At 41.0% G+C, this 26,655-nt stretch overlaps 1 protein-coding gene across 2 annotated transcripts in view; it reads left to right on the top strand.

Moving 5' to 3' along the window:
- The window catches only part of GRK3 (G protein-coupled receptor kinase 3), a 403,808-nt gene that overhangs the window by 249,187 nt on the left and 127,966 nt on the right, over positions 1-26,655 (top strand). For both annotated transcript variants that reach the window (XM_040351350.1, XM_040351342.1), the window contains exons 3-4: positions 8,594-8,667; positions 26,522-26,623. In XM_040351350.1, the coding sequence (XP_040207284.1) occupies positions 8,594-8,667; positions 26,522-26,623 (176 nt within the window). The remainder of the gene's footprint in view (positions 1-8,593; positions 8,668-26,521; positions 26,624-26,655) is intronic.

Raw genomic sequence — 26,655 nt, 5'->3', positions numbered from 1 at the left:
AGTGTTACTTTTTGGCCTAAAAGAAAAACGCTATGTGTGGTGGAAAAATACAATTTTGGTCTCATCTGACCAGAGCACCTTCTTCCACATGTTTGCTGTGTCCCCACATGGCTTCTTGCAAACTGTAAGCCGGAATTCTTATGACTTTTTCAACAATGGCTTTCTTCTTGCCACTCTTCCATAAAGGGCAGATTTGTGGAGTGCACAACTAATAGTTGTCCTGTGGACAGATTCTCCCACCTGAGCTGTGGATCTTTGCAGCTTCTCCAGAGTTACCATGGGCCTCTTGGCTGCTTCTCTGATTAATCCTCTCCTTGCCCGGCCTGCCAGTTTAGGTGGACGGCCATGTCTTGGTAGGTTTGCAGTTGTGCCATACTCTTTCCATTTTCGGATGATGTATTGAAAAGTGCTTAATGAGACGTTCAAAGCTTTTGATATTTTTTTATAACCTAACCCTGCTCTAAAGTTCTACACAACTTTATCCCTGGCCTGTCTGGTGTGTTGCTGGCCTGCATGATGCTGTTTGTTCACCAAGGTTCTCTAACAAACCTCTGAGAGCTTCACAGAACAGCTGTATTTATACTGAGATTAAATTACACACGGGTGGACGTTATTTACTAATTAGGTGACTAATTGGTTCTGCTAGATTTTAGTTAGGGGTATCAGAGTAAAGGGGGCTGAATACAGATGCACACTACACTTTTCATATATTTATTTGTAAAACATGTTAAAAACCATTTATCATTTCTCTTCCACTTCACAATTATGTGCCACTTTGTGTTGGTTTTTCACATGAAATCCCATAAAAATACATTTACGTTTTTGGTTGTAACATGAGAAAAGGTGGAAAATTTCAAGGGGTATGAATACTTTTTCAAGGCACTGTATTATTTAGTGTGACTAGCTGGGCTTGCACCCAAGCGGGATGTGTGTGGGATCTTAGTAGCAGCGTTGTATTGTTTACAGTTTGTCTATGAATCGTGCATTCAGCTTTTTGGGTGGAGTTCATCAGTATGTGAATCCCAGAGCATGACAGGAAGCCGTAAAAGCAGAATTCTTCAATCATTCCCTATAACATTATGACATAAGGGTCACGGAGCAGATAAATGCCTGCTTTCTCAGTGTCCTGCTGGATTCTGTTGAGGTCACTTAAGGTATTGTAAGATGTAAAGTACATTAGTGTATTAATGAATTGATTAGCAATTTAAGTGCCCTTATTTAAAAACAAGTCACTTTTTTTAATGGAATAATGCAGCCTAAAACAGATACATTTTATGATCGTATTCAGAATAAATATAATCCACTGCTGCCTCGATAAAATTTATATTTGGGTAATGAAGAACTATGCACCAGAAATATAACCTTTTTAAAATATATTTTTTTCAGGATTTTTAATACCTTTTCAAGTTACTTAATTCAAACGGCAGCAGATAAAATTTGCATATTCAGAGACATGCTGTTTCTTTAAAGTTTTATTAAATGTGTACATTATTGATTCTTCATGCATGCAGTGTGCTACAGTAGCTATTTTCAGTCTCTATTGACCCAGTTTATGTTCCCAGTTCTTTGCTATCTTTCTGCATTTTTAGGGCAGCCTTATAATTTCCCAGGATGCCTATCTCTCAATTGCTCATCGCAGTAAGAAATCAGCTATGTCTATGTGTGTGGTACAGCAAAAGCCTGCTGTTAGTCTTATTTGTTTTCTACAGGAGGTTACCACCTAGAACAGCTTGGATTTGTTCGATTAGGTGGAAGCCTACCGGCAACTGTTTGGGGAGCCTAAAGAAAATGACTCAAATGGCAGAGATGGAGAATGAGTCTGCCTCCCACTGTGAGCACAAGAGCAAGGACCCCTACACAACCTGTATAACAGCTGCTTGTTAGAGCTCACTGACCAATCATTGATTTGCCTGGCAAGCTCATTTTGCCTGCAATTTATCTTGGCACTTAGAGATGTAGGGTAGAGTATTTGATGCCACCATAGGCACCATAGCTGTTCAAATACACCTGCAGTGAGAGAACAATATAGAACCAAATGGTACTGCACCACAAGAGAAAAAAAGCATAGGCTGCCACTGGTGACATAAATTCCTAACTATCAAATTTACTCTATCAGAATTACATGCCAGACACATAAAGAAAAATTAAGAGGAGGTTCAACAATGACACTACACTTTGGGGTTGATTTACTAAAACTGGAAAGTACAACATTTTGTGCAGCTGTGCATAATACCGGGCATTTTCACCCCCTTGCTGCCCAAACCAATTTTAAGTTTTCAGCGCTGTTGCACTTTGAATGACAATTGCGCGGTCATTCAACACTGTATCCAAATGAAATCTTTGTTGCCCCCCCCACAAATATAGCTTTGGTTTGGTGTTCTTTTGTTTATAGCGCCAAAAAAAAAGAGCGTCAATTTTGAAAAAAAAAAAACACTATTTTCTACTTTTTGATTTAATAAATATTAGATTAAATATTAGATTAAAAAAAAAAAAAAAATCCTCAGTTTAGGCAGATACATATTCTTCTACATGTTTTTGGTAAAGAAAAGTCGCAATAAGTGTATATTGATTGGTTTGCGCAAAAGTTATAGCGTCTACCACATAGGGGATAGATTTATTGCATTTTTATTTTTTTACTAGTAATGACTGTGATCTGCGATTTTTATTGTGACCGTAACATGTTTGACACATTTTTGGGACCATTCACATTTATACACTGATTAGTGCTATAAAACTGCACTGATTACTGTGTAAATGTGACTGGCAGGGAAGGGGTTAACACTAGGGGGCGATCAAGGTGTTAAATACACAAGGGGAGGAGACCGATCTGTGTTCCTCTGTACTGGGAGCACACATCGGTCACCTCACCTCTGACAGGATGTGGATCTGTGTGTTTACACACACTGATCCACGGTCCTGCTGTGATCGCGGGTGCCCGGCGGACATTGCGGGCACCGAGCGATGCGGCGGGTGCATGCGCCCCTGGTGACGTGCACGCACCCACTAGACTGCCGGGAAGCCCAGGACGTGATATGACGTCCACCCAGGATGGGAGATCCCTCCTGTGGACGTCGTATTACAATAGCCCGGTATTGAAGTGGTTAATTGTGGTTAACAAGCTGAAATTAGAAGCTGATTGGCTGCCATGCACAGCTGCACCAGATTTTGCACTATCCGGTTTTAATAAATCAACCCCATAGTGACTCCAAGGCAGTTAATACTACATCAAGGGTATTTTATTTTGCATTTTAACCCTTTTTTGGTCTGCCAAGCTCTGGTCCCCCATTCTTAACGTTATGCTAGGTCCATGGGTACCACCAGGCTTTCCAGTGACATGATTTCTATAGGAATTTCAATCTCCTACGGTCCATACCTTAATTGATTTGCATTATAGTTTAAAGCTGTATAGTTCTACCTAGATCATATTTTGTCTGGTATTTCAAAAATGACAGTTCATAGACAAAAGGTATAGCTTTGTGTAGACCTATTATGCGTAAAAGTTCAGCTGTATTGAATATTGAACTTTTCGTGTCCTTTTTATCTTCTGTATGTGTACATTCATGTGAAACAAACATGGATAATAAAAGGCGCAAGCTGGTAAGATGAGAGATGACAAAAGAAGCGGCACATATATATAAGATGCATTTCAGGTATTTTAAGCAGCGAGCAGATACATGTATGTATTGATTTATGATTGGAGACAGTTTGCACAGCCATAATGTGTTTAATATGTGAGCTTTGGTAACTGGGACAGAGGCTGTCACATGATCCGATTGCCCCTCCCACAGGCTGATAAACAGACCTATATAATAGATGTCTGTTGCGTGTGCTGGATACGCTTCCTGAAGACGGTTTAACTGAAACGTGACGTCGAGGCGGTATCCAAGCGCGCACGCATAGCCACGCACTTCCGGTCTCACTGGTTGATGGACAACTAGCGGTGGAACGCACGCTAGTGGACCAGGACGCGGCCATCTCTTATCTTGTCTTACTATCCCCACCACCTACAGCCTCAGTGCCGGGAACGGGCACCAGCAACAGTAAGAGGCCATTTGGCATTGTAATTTTAACTTTTGGATATTAAATGGTTTTACACTATGGTGGTATCTCTTCTCCTTTCTTGGTACACCATTTGCTGCAATCGCTGACATTGGAATCCAATGAGACCCTGCTGATCCTCATTTAAAACAAGCCTGATTGACCATATTTTAAGTAATCTGGTCAACACCGTGTGGTAAGGAGCCATCCATTATTATTCTGGTGACCTATAGGTGAAGGCGGATCACTTCTTTCTCGCACTTTGGCTATTTTGATGATTCACAAGCACTTTAGCATTTGCACTTTTCCCTGCGATTTGGGATTGGATTATTTGCATTTTGCACCTGGACTTGATACAACACTGGATCCATTTTGCACTTAACTATTTATTTGCTGGACATTCTTTTAATTTAATTTTAATTATTTTTTTTATTTTTTTTTTTTTTTTTTTTTCCACAGCATTTGGCACTATTGTACTTATAGAGTTTAAACTATAATCTGTTTGGTTTTTCACATAGATTTGGGCACACAGTTACACTGTGTACTACTCAAACGCACATTGTGACACGCATCCACTATTTTGATATAGCGCCCCTCACCTCACTACACATTATTATTATTATTATTATTATTTTTTTTTTTAATAGTGATAGTGGTGTTCAACGTTTTTTATCGGACTGTGACATTGTCGTGGACAAATTTTGACACTTTTGACACTTTTTTGGGACCATTGACATTTATACAGTGATCAGAGCTAAAAATAGCCACTGATTACTGTATAAATGTCATTGGCAGGAAAGGGGTTAACACTAGGGGGCGATCAAGGGGTTAAATGTGTGTTCCCTAGGTGTGTTCTAACTGTGAGGGGATTGGACTGACTGGGGGAGGAGACATATCCGTGTTCCTTCTTCGTAGGAACAGACAAACTGTTTCTCCTCCCCTGACAGGACAGGGATTTGTGTGTTTACACACACACAAATACCCATTCCTGCTCTCGTTCCCACAAACGCAGATGGCCGGCAAAATCATGCCTGCTGGCTACACGCATGGGTCCCCCACCGCGCAGCGAGCACGCGTGACTGCTATGGCTCTTAAAGGAGCCACAGTATATATGGTGATTCGTGTAGCAGAGCCATTCTGCCGCTGTATATATACAGGATGCAGTTAAAGACCAGACATCCAGGTCTTGATGCATCAAATTGGGATATCACTTGAGGTGTACTAAAATGATTTCTCGAGTGACCACAGTTGCTGCATTAGCATACCATACATGAGCCTGTGCTTTGTTCAACTTGCGCAAAGTAATAGGTTCATTTCACATTAAAGTGATACTAAACACACACTGTTTAATTTACATTGCCCCTTCTATTTCTGTATATGAATGCTGGCGATATAATTATTTTAACCTCTTGGCACCGACCGCACGCAATTATGTGGCCTTTCGGTGGGTGGGCCTTGGTGCTGAGCAGCTGCATATTTGTGTGAAGTATTGCAAAAAAATGGCTGTGCCAAGAGCTTGTGCCCTGCACACTCCTGGCACAGTTACTGTGCCAACAGAAAGCTTTCTGTTCATTTGACGGGGCAGCCAATCACTGCGGACACAAGATCATAAACCCCCCCTCCTTGCATCTAAACCCCCTTAAGGGGCTGGGAGGCGCCAAAGGGTTAATAAAAAAGCAAAGTACCTTTCTCTTCCGTTCATGGACGGACACAGCAGCCTTTGACCTTAGGAAGCGGATATAACCCTAAGGTCAAAGGCTGCTGTGTCCGTCCATGAACTCAGAGAAATTGATTTTACGGTGAGTACAAAAATCCCACTTTTTCCAATCAATATACAGCTGTCACATGACTTTGGAATACAGAGAGAAAAATAAATAATTAATAGTAATAAACTGTTTTAAATTTTCATACACTTTTTTATTGGAAATCAAATCTTTATTTTTTTTGGACAATAACACAATGTAGGTGGATTTCTGCCAGTCATAGGCTGTGTCGAGCCCCCTCTAGCTTGTGTCAGCAAATAAGAGGGAGGTGAAGTCTCCATCAATCTAAATGAAATATCATGACCCCATTGTGTTTAGCTGGTTAGTGGACATGAAGGAGGGAGTCATTTACCACTGTGTATACACCCGCATGTATGACTCTGTAGTCACATGGGCTGCTCAGATGTGATGGGAAGGAAATGCTTAGCATAGAATCCCACTAACAACTGAGCATGTGCACAGCTGCCAACACTACTCTGCGCAATCCCTAGCTGCATTGGGGACATGGGCAGAAGGAGGAGATAGAGAACAGCAGAATCAACCATTTTTTTTGCAGAATGCAGAAAATAAATCTCATAGTGATGAGTGAGTGTAAACAGCATGTAATACAGTGTTTATTGATAGTTTTTTATGAAGTGGGTTTAGTGGCACTTTAAGGAAATTATGGAGCCTTTACAAGACTTCCTGCACTCCTGTAGTAGTCCAATTCACTGTCGGAGTCTAGAAAAATGGCCAGTACTTCCTGGTACTGGAAATAATACAACACTTACCCTGCTTCCCCACAATGCCTGAGCCCTGTCACTAAAGCGTTGGTAGGTGTGCCCAGCCCTGTATATGTTTTGACTCAGAATCATGGGCAGCCTGGCTAGCTGACAAGGTTGGTTGGAAATGTGGAGATAATCTGTTGTAAGGAACCTAAGAAGCATTTAACTGCATGTATGGACAAAGTAGAGGCGTTAGGCTTCACATAGCTTTTTTATTATTTCTCAACTTTTCGAGCAACTAAATAAAATCAGAGATTGGATTCTCTTAGGCCTCTTTCACACGGAGCGGACCGTTTTTGTGTCCGCTCCGTGTGTGTCCGTCTGCTCAGCGGGCATCATCCGTAATGTGCAGAGACTGCCCTGTCCTTCCTCTGCTCTCCCCTATGGGGAATCGGATGAAGACGGACCGTCTGTCCGTCTTCATCCGATCCATTCCGCCAGACGGAAGAAAAATAGGGTTTTCCTCCATCCGAAAAACCGGATCCTGACAGACGTGGATGGTTGCGGACGTTAGCGGGTGCTCCATCCGCTAACGGACGCGATCCCATAGGGATGCATTACAAGTCCGTAAACGGACTTGTAATAAACGGACAAACGTTTGTGAAAGGGGCCAATGTGAAAGGGGCCTAAGAGAAGTATCACAATACATTTTTGAAATATTAATTTGGTCTTTAGTGCCGGTTCACACAGGGGTGACTTGTCAGGCGACATCGCAATGGAACCATTCTAATAGGATCGACTCAAAGGTTCCTGTACTACTTTGGAGCGACTTCGGAGCGGCTTGCTTTGACTTCTATACAGAAGTAATTTTGCATGCCGCGTTGAAGTTGCGATGTACGAGGTGGCTTCAGAGGCGGACAACTTTTAAACCGCCCCTGTATGAATCGGCACTTGGAGTCGGTCACTGCAAAATGTATCAGAGCAGGCTTCTGGTGTGGTACTTTACTCCTGCAAACTTCTGCTAGGTGGCTACCTGCTATAGTAACAAGAAAGTGTTTGCATGACTCTGTGACCTGCAAACTACCTTTAAGGGTTGATACTTGACAGTGGAGTCCTTCCCTTTCTTCTGTAGTTTGTTGCATTCCGAAGGTTCCTCAGTAGTGTTTATTTACTGTGATTTTTTTTCTGTTTGTGGTTCACTTTCCTTTATTCCAGTCAGTGGGGTGAATTTTTAGTGGTGAGTTTTCCTTGTACGATACAAAATCGTACGATTTTCGTTTTAGTAAGTACAGTTGTCGTCCGAAAATACAACACAAATACATTATAACACATGACATCACTTCCGATTTTTTTTTATTTTTTCTGTCGTAATTTTTTTTTTTACTTTAGTAACCTATTCAATTTCTTCTTGCGATTAGTAAACGAAAAAAGTCGGACGATCTGTCGTCCGATTTTCGGATCATGTGTACGTGGCATAAGTGTAGTCAAAATAAAAAAAACAAAAAGCAGTGCAAGGGACTGAGCCCCTTGTGCTGCTGGCTTGTGGTTTCCTTGAAATTTTCCTCCCATCAGTTTTGGTACTAATGTTGCTCTGGTTTCTTTTCTTTTTTTTTTTTGTTTTCTTTTTTTTTTTTTTTTAGAAAACATGCTTTTATTTATTTTTTCTCCGCTGTTAATCCGAGCTGTTAATTGCTAGCTGTTGGGCTGTTAATCCCACTATACAAATCCAATACGCACTATATTGTTTTTATTGTAGTCATCTCAGATAATAGATGCTTTTGCTATGTGTTACTGCACATTGTATAATGCTATATAACCAACTCATTTCTGCACAGTCTTATGGAACAGCCCAGAAATGACAACATATTTAGCATAGTTTTTACTGCTTTGAGTGTATAGTTCCAATTCTATAGTGTCCTTCTAAGAGCAGCAATATTGGTTGCCACCGTTGATTGGAAAAACCGTTAAAGTGTAGGTTTGTCAAAAAGCAACTTCTGAAATGTTTTTTTTTTTGCTGAAGCTCAATTTGTGATGCAGTCTGAAAAATATTATTGCTGTACTATTAACATAAGTTTGTCTTCTTTACAGGTTTCTTGCTATTCAAAGAATTTTGCACAAGTGACATTGATGAAGGGGTTCCACAGCTCAAGTTTTATGAGGAGGTAACTGGTCGTCTTTTTTTTTTTTTTTTCTTTAATGCAGTGACCTAAAATTACCCTTACATGGGCATAACCAGTCAAACAATCCAAAGGGCTCCAAAGCCGTTTTATGTGTAACCATGATGATGCACAAAGCTGTACCGTAGTTAAGTGCTGACTGCTGAAACTTCAGAGTTGGAATATTGCTTGGCAGTTGTTCTTCTTCTCTGCTGATTAAGCAGAGATAAGCAAGTGCTCTCTGGAGAACCTTTCTGACATGCGTTATACAATAGGTAAACATGTCATGTGTAATTATTAGTGTCCCGAATCTGAATGTCCTTAGTGGAATAATCAGAAGCCCTCATGCATTGATACGTTATTGCACTGATGTCACAGTAGTTATCATATTAAAACTGAGAATATATTGTGTTTGGTCTGCCATATGTTTATCCCAATTAACATTCCGGTAGCTATTTAGAGATGTAATTTACTGTGTGGCCATACGCTAATAGACCTGTGTGTAGAGAAATACAAGGACAGTCATTACTGATCGTGAATCTTTAAATGCAACTAGTCTAAGACTCTAAATTTGTTTTGCTGTTGGTGTCCGGTCATTTCCTACACAGCAGCACTCAATCTCAGAATAGGATAGTGTGGTGGAGACTGCTTGCATATACAGTAAAACCTTGGTTTGAGAGCGTTTTGCAAGACAAACACAAGTTTTTAATAAATGTTGCCTTGATATACAAGCGATGTCTTGATATAAGAGTAGTGTCATGCCACAACCGAGTATAAAAAAGAAGAGAGGAACCTCTAAGTGTAGCAATATGGTTACATTTAATGAAAGTACAACATTTAGCAACTTATTGCTACACTTCGCCTCTCTTCTCTTTTATACCCTGTAAAAAAAATGCTTTGATATACAAGTGCTTTGGATTACAAGCATGTTTCTGGAACAAATTATGCTCGCAAACCAAGGTTTTACTGTATAGTGAACAACAAGATAGAGTAGAGAGGTGACTTCTTCATGTTCTGCTACTCCTTCACTGCAGGAGATAGGACTGCAGGAGTTTACCAGCCTGACATTGCTCTCTGACAGGGCTGTGTAAATATTCCTGCTGGAATTATGAAAATACTAATCCTGTGACAGTCAATATATATATATGTATTTTGTTTGTGTATTTAACGATTTCCCAGGAATTTATCGTTATTACTGTCTAAACCAGGAGTAATTATTATTATACAGGATTTATATATTTGTGCAGCGCTTTACAACGTGAAGGCAGACCGTACAGGTACAATACAGTTCAATACAGGAGAAATCAACTGGCCCTGCTAATTAGAGCGTACAATCTAATACCGTGTTTCCCTGAAAATAAGCCCGGGTCTTATCCCCTGCTGACTGGTGGCAGAAAAGGAGTGCAGAGTGGCACTTTAGCGAACTAACATACACAGTTTACATTATATAATACAATGCAGGCTTATTTTCGGGATAGGGCTTATATTGCAGCCCCGAAAAACAGTAGGGCATATTTTTAGGGTAGGTCTTATTTTCGGGGAAACATGGTAGGGAGGGTCAGGTAATGCAATATGTAATAACTGAGTGGGATGAGCTGATGGAGGAAATAAAATGACACTTAATAGGTAGGGACAGGATAGGCTTCTCTGAAGATATTGTTTTTTAGGGATAATTTTAGGCAGAGTAGGTAACAGTCGGACTGATTGGGGTAGGGAATACCTTAGGATGTAAGATGCTCAGGAAATTAGAGGTGGTAACAAGGGGGCTAGAGAGCAGGAGGTTGTGGAAGAAACAAAGAGAATGATACAGTTGGTATTTTGAGACTAGGTTAGTGATGTAACTGGGGGCTGAGTTGTGGATGGCTTTGTAAGTTGTTAGTATTTAGAATTTAATTTGTTGGGTGAACGGAAGCCAGTGGAGGGATTGGCAAAGAGGAGTAATGAGCCAGTTAAACGAGAAGGAAGTCTGAACTAATATGTGCTTGTTTTAAGGTTAGACTGTCACACACTGGCTTCAATACATTTTGAGACATTACAGACTGTTTCACACTGGCTTCAGCTTGTGTAGGAGCTGTGTGAACAGCAAGCTTTGACAAAGCATTTGCAAAGCTTTCAGCAAGCTTTGTTGAAGCTTTAAATTTACCATTCAACTCAGTTTGTAAATGTTGTACACAGACAGATCCTAATGAGAGTGCTGATTGCCCCTCTAAGCAAGCTGCCAGCAGACTTTAGCAGGTTTTCAACAAGTTCAAGAAGTGCTAGCAGCTTGTTTAAAGTGGCAATCAGCACTCCCATTAGGATCTGTGTACAACATTTACAAACTGTAGTTGAATGGTACTTTAAAAGCTTGCTGAAAGCTCTGTAAATGCTTTATCAATGCTTGTTGTTCACACTGCTGTTATACAAGCTGAAGCCCATGTAATGTCTCAAAATGTATTGAAGCCTGGCAGCTAGCATTTTCAGAAGGAGATCTGCAATGGCGGCCTCCATGTTTCTCTCCATGCACGTTTTTTTTTTTAAAAAACAGGCCCTAGGTGGTAATGCCATAATGTGGTGTTATGCACCACGTGCTAGCACATTATGACAGACGTACCTGTGAAACAAAGCCCTCCAGCGTTGCGCTGTCACCGCTCCCGGTTCTTTCGGGTTTGCCTGATCTTCCGGGTTTGTGCTTTTCTGCTGCTTGATTGGCTAGGTCATGATGATGTCACTCACACTTGAGCACAGGAGCCCCCATTACAGCACAATGCTCTCTGCAACTATGTCAGTGTGTCGTGAATGCAGAATTAACTGTGCATGCAAAAGTGATGTCATTGGCCAAAGCCGCCATGATTATTTAGTTATGGGTGCAGTTTTAGAACATTTTGGTGCCGGTTCACACTTCTGCGATGTCAGACATTGCATGTGATTTTATATGCTTTAGGCTACTTTTACATTGAGGCGCTATAGCACTAAACATATCGCCTGCAAAGCACCCTGAAAGAGCCGCCTCTTTCACTCCAATGTGAAATCCAGAGGGCAGGATAAAAAAAAATCCTGCTAGCTGCATCTTTGAGGTGCTGTAGGAGCGGTGTATAATGCCTTCAAAAGCGCCGCTTCAGGGAGATGTTTCAGGATGAAGTGCAGGGGAAGGAGCCAGTAAATATATTTTATTTACCAGCCCCTTCCTTTTCTAAATGAACACCGCGCATGATCTGTACCGATTGCTTCTGTGTTCATTCTTAACTGAGCATAGTAAATTATGTTTTTACTATGCTTCAGTTTGTGAATAAACAGGAAGCCGCTCAGCACAGAGCACTTCCCATTCGTTCACTCTCCAGTGCAGCTGAGTCTGCAGAGAAAGGGACTGGGGGAATCTATGTCCTCAGTCCCTTTCTCTGTCTTAAAAGTGAGACATCAGGGGTTTTTTTTTTTTGGACCCTTGACATTTCACCAAAGCCTCCCAATGGGGCTCCTAAATAAATTGAATTGTTTTTATAAAAAATATAAAAATAATAATAAATAAAATTGTAAAAAATAATAATATTTTTTTTTTTAAATAAAATAAGATAAACGACTCTGTCCACTGCCATACTGACACCAATCTCTACTCTGACACTCCACTGCTCTGCTGATTTACACGGATTTGTTTGTGCTCTGGGGTGCACACCTTAATGCAATAGGCTGCACACACCAATGCTCCTAGGATAACACTTTAATGCCGTTTTCATGTACATTTTTGAAGATATAAACTGTGCATGTTGCTCCTAAGCAGCATTTAAAGGAAATAGAGCATGACACAAAAAATAGGACTGTGTAGCCGATGAGGGAAAGGTCATGGCTTTTATCACGTCATATAAGCATGTCTTGTTATAGCATCAGTCGATTTTATTTTCGTAGCTAAAAGATGAACGCAATAACTCATGCATACCAAGAGCTACATAGTGCTCCTTTTTCCTCAGGTGTAATATAATGTGCAGGTATAGTGGGTTGGTCTTGCTTGCTTCATTTGGAACAAAGAAAAATTTATTTAGTTGTGTATGACAACCTACAGTGTGCCTGTGCTGTACTTGTGTACAATGAGATTAATAGCAGCCTGTGTCTGGGAAATCCCATGGTTACCAGGCAACGCAGTATAGCAGCGGGCTTTCCTCGCACTTGCTATTACATTGCAGCCTTTGGTGTAGAACACGTGAAGCAGGCCATAGAGATTACATGTGCTTTTGCGATCTGTTGCCATGGAGAAAGGACATCTGATCTTGACTTTTCTCGAAACCAGTTGGCTGCCAGCTCTGCTAAAAGTCCCTGGATAGTGTTTCGTTTAGTAGCTGTTGTCGGAGCAGTGGGGTTAATACACAAAAACCACCTTGCTACTAAATATGTATAAATAAATACGGATGACGTTGTAGCTTAAGGGCAACAAGCTTTCATGTCGGCTAGAGGACAATGCTCTGCTTCAACAATGTAACAAATAAGAGACTCAATTGTATTTGCATTTCTACATGCATATTTTTATTTAAATTCATAAATATACTCTTACTTGGTTCAGAATAAATTCTATAATTATGCATTGCTTGAGGCACTACAAGACCAAGAGAATCGTCAAGGTCATTAAGAGCTGCCACTGCGCATCTCCTCTTATGATTTTCCAATGCTCCATATTGGTAACTAACCCTTTAAATGGTATTGATCCATATAAATAATAGAAGTCCTGTCAACCCAGGGGCAAAGGAGAAATATTTAAAATTAAAATCACACTAAATTTTGGTTAAAAAAAATTCCAATTATGTATGTTTTTATTTAAAAAAGTACCTTCTACCCTGTTTCCCCGAAAATAAGACCTACCCCGAAAATAAGACCTAGTGTTATTTTCCAGGAAGGCTGCAATATAAACCCTACCCCGAAAATAAGCCCTAGTTTAAAATGCTTTTAAAATCCTATAATCTACTCTATTATAGTAGTTTATAATGTATAATGTGTGTGTTTCTGTAATATAATTGCGGGGAAGAGAGCTCAGGCGGGTCACAGAAGCGCAGAGCAGCGCTATAACAAAGGTATTTGGCACAGTTATATTACAGAAGTACACACACATTGTACATTATATAATACTGTAATAGAGTGGATTATAGGATTTTACAAGCATTTTAACTCGCTTCACACTGGGGAGTCCTGACGGGCAGGGAGAGAGTGGCGGAGAGAAGACATCACATTACATGGTAAGACCTACCCCGAAAATAAGCCCTACTGTGTCTTTTGTTGCCAAAATTAATATAAGACCCAGGCTTATTTTTGGGGAAACACGGTATTCTTTTTCATCCCCCCCCCCCCAAATCTCCAGATTCCAATTTTTGCTCACTCCTGAGAAGGTCTATAGACAATGGGATTTGTGGTGTGCATAGAGCAGTGCACGTGAACAAGCACTGCTCCTTCCAAAGTGAGGGGGGGAAATGGACAGCTTCAGGAGCTCAGGGACAATGTTTTATAAGGAAGCAGAAATATATGTACAGAAAAGAGAAATACAGTAGTGGGTCTTGTAAATGAGGGATGTCAGATGATGCATAAAGTATATTTATAATTTATTAATCATATTTGAACATTAAATAATCTGGAAATACATGATCTCTATAAATAACAAAACCATATGCAAAAGAGCTGAAATATAAAAATGCAGAAATACACATACACATGAATGACCGTACTCCATATAATATTTATACATAAAAGGCAAACGTGAGCCAATACATCATGGAGGTGATTCAAGAGCCAAACTTGTCTAAAAACTCTGTTTCATGGCTCTCAACCATTCATCTGGAGTTTGATGCAAAGATAAGCTATAAATAAACATAAACAGAAATTATATGTTAATAAATGATGCCCTTGAAAAGGGAGAAAAAACTTGTAGGGTGCAGGGGGTCTGATACTCACAAGTCAGCTCCAAAACTATGCCCAGCTTATTCCAAGGGAGACGTGGAGGCCTCAGACAAAATGTCTGGCCTGGGGCTGAAACCCCATCCAGACCGAGGAGACAGCCAAATGACAGGCCACATCGCCATGACACAGTCCATATTTGTTGTGTGTGATGTTGGCATGTCTCAACCACACTGATCTGAAAAAATGTTTAAAAGTGTGAGTAAGAATGTGAAAAAAAAAAACACAATAGGAAACAATTTCATATTTTTTCCACCCAAATGCGTTCTTTTAAAATGTTCCACATTAAACCTTATTTGCCATGTTGTTGCCCACACCATTAATTTGTTCAGATCTTCTTGCAAGGTTTCCACATATTGCGGAGAAGTTATTGCCCTGCTTAGCGTAGTATTTTCTGTAAATACAGAGATTAAACTGTTTACCCCATCTTCCCTGTCGTTTATGAACAAATTAAATAGGATTGGTTCCAGCACAGAGACCTGGGGGATCCCACTTTCCAGGTCTGACCATTCTGAGATTGAGTACTCCCCATTTATCACATCCCTCTGAACTCTTGTAGCCAGTTTTCAATAAATGTACTCACCCTATGGTCCATGCCAATGGACCTTACTTTGTACAGTAAACGTTTATGGGGAACTGTGTCAAATGCTTTTGCAAAATCCAGATACACCACATCTATGGGCCCGCCTTTATCTAGATGGCAGCTCGCCTCCTCATAGAATGTTAATAGATTGGTTTGGCAAGAACGATTCTTCATGAATCCATGCCAATTACTGCTAATGATACCGTTTTCATTACTAAAATCTTGTATATAGTGCCTTATCCCTTCCAAGAGCTTGCATACGATTGATGTTAGGCTAACTGGTCTGTAATTCCCAGGTATGTATTTTGGTCCTTTTTTAAATATTGGAGCTACATTGGCTTTTCTCCAATCAGCTGGTACCATTCCAGTCAGTAGACTGTCAGTAAAAATTAGGAACAATGGTCTATCAATTAATTGACTGAGTTCCCCAAGGACCCTCGGCTGCAAGCCATCATTTCCCAGTGACTTATTAATGTTAAGTTTTCCAAGTCTATTTCTAATTCTGTCCTCTGTTAGCCATGAGGGTGCTTCCTGTCATGTGTCATGAGGATAAACACTGCAGTTTTGGTTACTGAAGCCCCCTGATTCCCTCATGAAGACTGAGGAGAAGAATAAATTCAATACCTTCACCATCTCCCCATCCTTCCCCATTTTTTATGGGGCCAATATGGTCTGTCCTCCCCTGTTACTGTTTATATACCTAAATAATTTCTTGGATTGTTTATGCTCTCTTCCGCTATGTGTCTTTCGTGTTCTATCTTAGCCACCCTAATTGCACTCTTACATTTTTTTGTTTCATTCTTTGTAAAGTCTGAATGCTGATGATGGTCCCTCAGCCTTGTATTTTTTGGAGGCCTTCTCCTTTGCATTTATATGCATTTTTACATTGGAGTTAAGCCATCCAGGATTTTTGTTCGCTTTTTAAAAAGTATTTCCTAATGGGATGCACTGTCTTATGTCCTTATTTAATATGCTCCTAAAGCAAACCCATCTCTCCTGTTTTTTTTTTTGTTCCTAAGATTTTTTTTTCTTTATTTTATTTTGTCAAGAATACACACATTCAAAAATATACATTTTACATAAATAAATTCCATACACCCTCTTACTTCTTTTATATCCTTTTTACTTCTGGATTCTCCATCCAGAGGTACCCCTTCTCTCCCGCCCGCCTCCCCCCAACACTCCCCCCCCACCCACCCCTCTTCTACCTCTTACACTTTATAAATGTATCTAATATTTGCTGTCATTGTTCCTAAGATTTTATCCCAATTTATATCTTCTAGCAAGGTTCGTAGTTTGGGGAAGTTTGCTTCGAAATTCAATGTTTTTGTATTTCCCTTATGTTTCCTATTTGTGTGATTTATACTAGCAAATTGACCTATGATCCTAAATTGCCCCTAATTTCCACTTCTGTGATCAGGTCTGTATTGTTGGTAATCAGTAGGTCTTGTAAAGCTTTGTTTCTAGTTGGTGCGCCTACCATCTGACCCATGAAATTGTCCTGCAAGACATTTAGGAACTGGCAAGCCTTAGACGAATGCACGGTTCCTTCCGCCCAGTCTGTCTGGATTATTAAAATCCCCCATTATGATTAACTTGCCATCCTTGCTGCTAGTCCAAATTGTGCTAGGAGGTCCGTCTCCCCCTCCTCCCTCCAGGTTAGGGGGCCTATAGCATACTCCCAGTATTATTTTCCCCTTAGTTTCATCCCTTTGGAGCTCTACCCATAAGGATTCCATCTCCTCCCTAGCTCCCTTAGTGATGTCATCTCTCACATTCACTTGTACATTATTCTTGATATACAGGCATACCCCCTCCCCCCCCCCCTCTTTACCCTCTCTATCCCTGCGATAAAGGAAATACCCTTGAATGGTTGCCAACCAATCATGAGAGCTGTTGATCCAAGTCTCTGAAATGCCCACAATCTAAATCCTCCTCGTACAACAGTATCTCTGGTTCTCCCATCTTGTCCGCCAGGCTCCTGGCATTGGTGAACATGTCGCGTAGTTTAGACCGGTCGCATACTGTCCTCTTATTGGGTGTTCTGAGATTGCAAATGGGACTTGTTGCTATACTTACCTCTGGTTTATGTGCTCTAGTCCACTGACCACTAATGCCCCCAATACTAACATCTGGCATATGCTCTGCCTTTCTGATGTGGATCAAGGTTCCGGTAGTATTTACCAGAATACTACCTTGGAGGTCCTTTTCCTCAATTTAGCTCCTGAGTCCCTAAAATCGTTCTTTACGACACTCCATCTGCCTCTGACTTTGTCATTGGTGCCAATGTGCACCATGACAGCCGGGTCTTCCCCTCCCAGTAATCTGTCCACCAGATCTGTGATGTGCCTAACCCGAGCACCCCAGCATACAGTTTGGCGCTTCAGGTCTTTGTCACAGATTGCCCTCTCTGTCCTTCTAAGAAGTGAGTCCCCTACCACCAGAATCTTTCCTTCGCCCCCCCCACTCTCACTAGAGGTGTTCTTCCCCTGGCGACTAGGGGAGTCCCCCAGCTCCAGCAGAGCTGGTCCCTGACTGGTTTCACCAATGTCACTTAATGGAGCGTACTTATTGGGATGTTCCAGCCCAGGATTGGCCTCCCTGGCACTTTCCCGTCTAACCTTCCTAACTTTCACCCATCTGCCCGCACCTCTTTGTCTCCACCCACCACTGTGCTGGCATCTGCCGGGTATGTTTCCAGCTCTCCTTTAGTATGGAGGGTCTTCTCAGTGCTGACAGTTGCTTCTCTAGATTCAGAATCTGGGCTTCCAGGGAAACAATGTACTTACATTTTGCACTGCAGTATTCGCCCTTGATCAGATGCTAAGCAGTGCCACCTACCAGTGCCCACCAGTACTGCTAAGTAGTGCCACCTATTAGTGCTGCCCATCAGTGCCATCTATCAGTACAGTCTCATCTTTGCCACCTATCAGTGCCCAGGAGTGCAGCCTCATCAATGAAGGAGAAAATTTACATGCCTGAAAAATGTTATATGAAATTATGAAAGGTTTTTTCTTTTATTTTTTTACTTTTCGGTCTTTTTGTTTAAGGGGGGGGGGGAACAGTAGTGATTTAATACCACTAAACGAAATCTCTATTTGTGTGAAAAAAATTATAAAAATTTCATATGGGTACAGTGTAGCATGACTGCGCAATTGTCATTCAAAGTGCAACAGCGCTGAAAGCTGAAAAGTGCCCAGTAAGCAAGTGGTAAGAGTTCATGTGTGTGCAAAGACAGGCGTCCCAAACTTTTGGTAATATAGTGTATGTACGTTCAGTATCTCACAAAAGTGAATGCACCCCTCACATTTTTGTAAATATTATATCTCTTCATGTGACAACACTGAAGAAATTACACTTTGCTTCAATGTAAGGTAGTAAATGTACAGCTTGTATAACAATGTGAATTTGCTGTCCCCTCAAAATAACTCAACGCGGCCATTAAAGTCTAAACCACTGGCAACAAAAGTGAGTACACCCCTAAGTGAAAATGTCCAATCAACCATTTTCCCTCTCTGGTGTCATGTGACTCTGTGTTACAAGGTCTCAAGTGTGAATGGGGAGCAGGTGTGTTAAATTTGGTGTTCGCGCTCTCACTCTCTCAAACTGGTCACTGGAAGTTCAACATGGCACCACATGGCAAAGAATTGTTGCTCTACATAAAGATGGCTCGGGCTATAAGAAGATTGGCCAGACCCTGAAACTGAGCTGCAGCACAGTGACCAAGTACATACAGCGGTTTAACAGGACAGTTTAAACTCGGAACAAGCCTTGCCATTTTTTAGACCAAAGAAGTTGAGTGCACGTGCTCGCCGTCATATCCAGAGGTTTTCTTTGGGAAATAAATGTATGAGTGCTACCAGCATTGCTGCAGAGGTTGAAGAGTGGGGGGTCTGCCTGTCAATGCTCAGACCATATGCCACACACTGCATCAAGTTGGTCTGCGTGGCTGTCGTCCCAGTAGTAAGCCTCTTCTAAAGATGATGCACAAGAAAGCCTGCAAACAGTTTGCTGAAGACAAGCAGACTAAGGACATGGGTTACTGTAACCATGGCACTGGGGAGCTACAGTTCATTGAGGGAACCATGAATGCCAATATGTACTGTGACATACTGAAGCAGAGCATGATCCCCCTCCATTCAGAGACTAGGCTGCAGGGCAGTTTTCCAACATGATACCGACCCCAAACATGCCTCCAAGACAACCACTAAGCGGAGGGTAAAGGTGATAGACTGGCCAAGCATGTCTCCAGACCTAAACCCTATCGAGCCTCTGTGGGGCATTCTCAAAAGGAAGGTGGAGGAGCGCAAGGTCTTTCACATCCACCAGCTCTATGATGTCGTCATGGAGGAGTGGAAGAGGACTCCAGTGGCAACCTGTGAAGCTCTGGTGAACTTCATGCCCAAGAGGATTAAGGCAGTGCTGGAGAATAATGGTGGCCACACAAAATATTGACATTTATAAGCCCAACTTGGACATTCTTTACTTGGGGGTGTACTCACTTTTGTTGCCAGTGGTTTAGACATTGATGGCTGTGTGAGTTATTTTGAGGGGACAGCAAATTTGCACGGTTATACAAGCTCTACACTCACTACTTTACATTGTAGCAAAGTGTAATTTCTTCAGTGTTGTCACATGAAAAGAATAAAATATTTACAAAAATGTGGGATATATATATATATATATATATATATATATATATATATATATATATATATATATATATATATATATATATATATATATATATATATATATATATATATATATATATATGTATATATATGTGATTTGCATTATAAGACATGTCTACATCAAAGATGTGTGTGTAAAAACCATGGTACTGTTGGTAATTGTGACCTGTTGTGTGGAATGTGTACAATGATTGAGAATGCCTGCCATTTTCTCCCTGTAGGACAATTATTGTGTATAATGTGGTATACTGGCTTTCACTTCTAAACGTGCCAAAGTCGTTTTATGTAAAATTCCATTGTAATGTAGGAATTTTGTGTGTGAGGTGACTGTCTTGAGTTTGCCTTTGACTTTGTTTCACTTGTAGGTCATTATAAACCGTGCACTGCCGTTTTATTATATTCGTCTGACAAGGATAAGCCAAACTGTTATTTCTACTGAACGTTTTCTGTGATTGCTAGAGTAGCAGTTTTTCTAGTACATATTTCCGGCTGTACGTGACCCTTGTATCTGGACCATGAAGTATCCAGGCATGCATTTCTCTTGGCTATTGGAAATTTGATTAATCTGGCATATCATCTACTGTACTTTATTAAACCAGAGCTGCTTTGAGCTTCCATATACATAACAGAGAATGATTAGCAAGTTCATTTCTGTCTAGCTGATTATAATGTTGCTTGGTATTAATAAGTCCTGCAAAGCTTTGTGTCGGGTAGGATATTGACTATAATCTTCTGCTTGTCCATTAGAGGTAATTATTATGCACAGATCTTCTTCCTTCATAATGAACTTGTGTTCATTTCAGAAATTTTGAAATCTGTGAATAGCTGACTGCACATCAGTACAGCCAGATGTTACATAATCTAAATACATATGCACTGCCTAAAGCCATATAGAGGTAAAACATCTGATCTAAAAGTAGTTGGGAAACGTACCTTGGTGAACAGCCACACGTGTCATTGGATTATATGAAATCTTTGGAAATGCTCCTATTTTTCAGTGTTTTAGTGAATCGTGTTCAATATTATTTCACAATAGAGAAGTAAGATTTCTCTGTATGTAACAGGAAGTAGTTTAACCCCTCCATTTTCTTTTGTATGTCCTGTGTTTCTGTGCACAAGGCATTACGAATTTGTGAATCCCTGGGAAGCAGATTTCAAAACAAACACTGTCACATTAGTGGTCTCTCAACCAGGAATGCAACAGATTGTGCAAAAAAACTTGTATTGTGAAATTAAATATAAAGTAACTAAATGGTTAGAGGCCTAGGGCATCTTAATGCATTGCTGGAGCTAGTTTTTAATCATGCCCTCTACGCTTTATCTGTTCAACCCAATGGATTGGCATAAGAGAGGGAAACGTAACAGCATTAGTCTTGCAATATATGCCTGTGGAATGCCTAGGCAATTTCTAAATCAAGAGGTTCTAGGTTCTGGGCGTTGCATCCATCCATTTTTTCCATATTTTTTCTAATTTATGAGACGCATTACATTGAACATATGTATACTTCTCAAACATTACATGTTTATTAATTTCCAGGATTCAGTCTCCTACAGGTAGGAGAATTGGACAAACAGGAAGCTGCCAACTTCAGTGCCACACAAAAAATGATCTTGCAATAGCTAATACCTGGGTATACTTCAGGTTGTTGGAGTTTGCATACCCCAATAGGCATAGAACTCTAAAGTCAACGCAGAGCCATGTACAGTATTTAGAGTATCTAATACCTCCTATCAAAACAGATGTAAAAAAGGAGCCAAGAGATTCAGCACATCTTGCACATTAAGAGGTATTTCTATGGCCTACTTTATGCAAAAATTCAAGGGCACAATAGACCCTATACAGAATGAAAAGCTGGGCCACCCTTTGGTTAGGAGACAATGACATTGGCTGTACAGCTTTAGATTTTAGCTTAACTTTGTGCTCATCAGGGATGAGTTCAGGTGTATTCGTAGCCTAGTCCAAACCCACCTGAGCTATCTTGCAGAGAAGCTGTTACTGCACACTGCCAATCATAAGTGGCCAAAGCATTCACGACTCCACAGCCGCATGTATACACACCCTACATGCGGCTGCATGGCAGGGAATGCCTCAGCCACTTATGATTGGCGGTGTGCGGTGACGGCTTCCTGGCGGAATAGCGTAGGTGTATTCGGAACAGGATCCAAACACACCTGAGCTCATTCCTAGTAGTCATCATGGAAATCTCAGTATGAGCTTGACAGTAAAAGATACTTAAAGGAAATGTGCTGAAAGAAATGTATAGGCTACCATTACTGACCCCTTCCTCTCAGTAAATTCAGTTTTTTCAGCTGTGATGCTTATCTGATGGCCTCAAAACTTTGAGCTACTGACTTAAATAGTTGGACCATGAGTTTAGACTTTTAGGCCAACTTAAAGTGTTAGCCTTAAACCCAGGACCCTGCATTCATTATATCTGGTCTATGGGTAGTACACAGAGCATGGAAATGCAATTATTTTAGTAAATATAAACCGCTAAATACCTTTTCTCATCAGCAGTATATAACAGTCTTGTGACTTCAATCAGTGGCTGGTTAAAGTGGAGGTTCACCCAAAAACTCAATTTTTAACATTAGATTGAGGCTCATTTTGGGACGCAGAATCGGGTGTTTTTTTTAAAATCGAAGCAGTACTTACCGTTTTAGAGAGAGATCTTCTCTGCAGCTTCCGGGTATGGGCTGCGGGACTGGGCGTTCCTATTTGATTGATAGGCTTCCGACGGTCGCATACAGCGCGTCACGATTTTCCTAAAGTAGCGAACGTCGGTGCGCAGGCGCCGTATAGAGCCGCACCGGCGTTCGGCTTATTTCGGCTACTCGTGACGCGATGTATGCGACCGTCGGAAGCCTGTCAATCAAATAGGAACGCCCAGTCCCGAAGACCATACCCGGAAGCGGCGGAGAAGATCTATCTCTAGAACGGTAAGTACTGCTTCGATTTAAAAAAAAAAAACCCGATTCTGCTTCCCAAAATGAGCCTCAATCTAATGTTAAAAATTGTTTTTCGGGTGAACTCCCGCTTTAAAGCTTGTAGGAGGAGTTCCAAGTCCTGCCAGCAGCATTTTTGGAGCAGTGAGTGTTTACCGCTCCTTCCCATTGAAAACAATGGGACACTGCGGTAATACCGCCAGCAATGCGCCTCGGCAAAGGCGCATTGCAAGTGGTATTAACCCTGTTTCGGCCGCTAGCGGCCGAATACCTCCGCATTTCCTCGGCAATTCCGACGATATAGCTCCGCTAAAAATAGCGGCACTATACCGCCACCGTAAGGAGGAGAGGCTCAGAGAAGACAGGATCAAACAGTCTTTTTACATAATGCAGAGGATTAACCCCTTAGGTTTCACAGTGAGTATAACAAGAATGCTTTACTGCATATAGGCTGATTTTATCAAGTAAACACAGGTTGGCAATCGTAGCCCAACATTTTTTTTTTTCAGATAATGTTGCCTTTAATATTATCAAACTATAGACATTTTGTTGGCTTGACTGATTCATTGGAGGATGGTGCTTGAGGCTGTAAGTTTACAAATTGTGTCTCAGAGATGCATTGTCAGTTTGTGGTACATGGAGTTCAGAGTTTGAAAAGCAGGACTTTGAGATTAGGAAATGGGGTATTGAGCTGAATGTGATTGTTATAATTGGCACTAGATCTGTGAAAGCATCCACGTCAGAATTAAGAGATCTGAGGACTGGAATTTTCCCAGGCTTCTAGGCCATAATGTATTGCATTGATTACAGTAGCTGTGTAATTTCTGAGGTACTTACCTTGGTGCCTGTAACAGCAAATGGCTTTCATCTTCATTCACTATAATTGTCCGTATTTGGATAGTAAAATATAGTTTTCAGGTTTCCTTCATTCATTGTATGATTCAGCACTTGATGAAATTTACACTACTTAGCTCGGCCTACTTGGCAGCTTATTTACTTAGGGTTGCTGAGTGCATGTCCATAAACAAGCTCATTACCAACTAAGAAAGATCACTGTTGACCTCCCCTAATGGTATGCAGCTTGTTTTCTTCTCAATTTGGAGGCTTACAAACATCTGCTAAATCATTCTGTACACAATACTTGGTGAAGTGAGGTTCACTTAGGTGGGGGTTCACAGGACATGCGTTGTCTGCAACGTGTTATGGAAGTCAACTAGAGAAATCAAGTGTCCATATGGTTACTGTAACGGCAGGGCCCGTGGAACCCAGAATCTCTTGGAAAGTATGAGATACCCTTGCTTCAGCTCCCCATGCACCTCTTATGTCTAAATCACCATTAGGGGCATAGGGTAACTGAGAAAATACATCTTGGACTACTTCAAATGGGACAGTAATATTCATTAACAATATCTCTAATAGGGGCACTGGGTGAATGAGAACCCCACTATGATCTGTACTAGTCAGATTCAATTCTATATAGATTGTATATATTGTGTGCATATTGTGTGTTGGCTGTTGTGTACTATTTGCTTTGATGGGGCAGGGTGTGACTGTATTGTATTGTCTATTGTTTACTCCCAGCCACCTGTCTGTCGTCTTCTATAATGTAAAGGATAACAACAAAAACCTGGGGAATGCCCAGGGATAAACCAAGCCTACTTACCGACCAGCTTGCAGAAAACCAATTAACCTGTCTACAGTATGCGTTAAAAACAGGGATTCGGTCCGCACGCATTTGCAAACGCATGCGTGAGCCACAGAGCCGCGCCAAGGCACCCTGTAATATCTGTGGTCCGAACACTAAACAATGAGCGTCCCCACAGTGGAGGCACATGCATTTTAATGGATAGACAGGGGCAGGTGAACTGAAGGGAAGCCACCCCTCCTTTTAAAGGTACAAGAGCACACCAAGCACCCAGCATATAGCACAATGGCTGCAAAGGTGTTGGTGCACTGATGGACCAATATAAACACCACAGGTGAAGCATAAACATGTCCACTGCCCCCATCTATAGCTGGCCATAACAGTAAGTAGCATTGGAAGGCTAAAGTAGATAACAGCAAAAACCTGGGGAATGCCCAGGGAAAAACCAAGCCTACTTACCAACCAGCTAGGAGTCTAGTGTGACTGCAATAGTTTTCTCCATGTTCCCACTCTTTGAGCATTCTCATTTTTATATAATTAAATTATTTATATTGGTTATAATAATTTAAAGGCTGTAGACCCACCAGTGCAGCAAAACACTTTCACGGTAAAATATTTACATCCCACAGCTCACTAGTGGTACATACCTGAGATGAGTGACCTCTATGATCAGTAGTGAAAGATAGGAGATGAGAGGATGGGCCCAAATACAATTTCAGAAGGTGACGTCACCATTTTTGTAACAGGGCTCCCAAGACATTCTACAAGGTTTGCAAGACTTCTAAATGTTCTAATGCAACGCAATATCTGTTGCCTACTTTGATTTAGACACATAATTAAATTTGTTGCAGTGAACTTAAAGCGGGGGTTCACCCTAAAATACAACTTTCTACCATGCCATTCAGCATACTAGTGTGAGCTACAGTATGCCTTTATTTTTTTTGCGCTGTACTCAGTTTAATCAATTTGTTTTGTTTCAGACTCCCGGTGGGGGGGGGGTGCGTTCCTATGAAGAGGGGAACATGATTGACGGCCGGCTATGGCGCGTCACGCTTCCCGAAAATAGCCGGAGTAGGACTCGGCTCTTCACGGCGCTATACGGCGCCTGCGCACAGACTAGGAGCTGACTGCGCAGGCGCTGTGAAGAGCCAAGTCCTATTTCGGCTATTTTCGGGAAGCGTGATGCGCCATAGCCAGCCGTCAATCATGTTCCCCTCTTCATAGGAACGCCTACTCCCCACGGGGAGTCTGAAACTTAACTAACGGATTAAACTGTGAGTACAGCTAAAAAAATAAGAATAAAGGCATACTGTAGCTCACGCTAGTATGCTGGATGGCATGGTAGACAAAAACATTTTTTTTTTTAGGGTGAACCCCCGCTTTAAGAAAAGTTCAAGTTCAGCTTGATGCAGTACGTGCTCATGGTTTATATATATATATATATATATATATATTTGTAATTACGTCTGCCATATTTTCACATTTATGCAGGCTCTTCTTTTTGCTTTGCCTTGTTGCACGGTGGTTCTGCTTTACTGCTTCTTCTGATAATGCAAGGCTATGACATGGGTGACTCATTATAAACGGCGTACTCCCTTTGTAGCTAATAATGTCAATATCTGTTAGGAGTGATTACACTGAGCCACATAACTTGGTGTTTAATCTACATATGTGCAATACGGTAACAAAAATGTAAATGGATAAGCTTGTGAAAATGTGAATCATATAAAAAATGTATTTAAATAATAATAAACATTGCAATATGATCTCAAAGCATGTACTTGTTGAAAATGTACAACAACTCATTATCATGGCCTTTTGAAGGTCAATGGACTCAAGCAGCCAAGCCCCATAAAAAAGTGCAATGCAATATTTAAGCCACATCTATTTCTGTATACTAGTTAGGGCTTTGCTTCCCCCCTCTGCTGGAAAAAGTGGTGGAAGGCTATATGGCAAACACCCCAAAAATAACACCAGAATTATATGTAGTTTTGCATCTAAGCTCATGTCTGTGAGGCCTTATCCAAGTAAGGTACTTTGTAGTCCTAAATAACAAAGATTATACATTACCTTTCTGCCTTTCAGATAAAAGAGTATGAGAAATTGGATTCAGAGGAGGACCGTCTTTGTAGAAGTCGACAGATTTATGACACATACATTATGAAAGAGCTATTATCTTGTTCACATGTAAGTATTTACATTCATCTACCTATCTGTCT

Source organism: Rana temporaria, chromosome 1 (assembly GCF_905171775.1).
Source record: "Rana temporaria chromosome 1, aRanTem1.1, whole genome shotgun sequence".
NCBI classification, from domain to species: Eukaryota; Metazoa; Chordata; class Amphibia; order Anura; family Ranidae; genus Rana; species Rana temporaria.
This window is presented reverse-complemented; position numbering and strand designations above follow the sequence as displayed.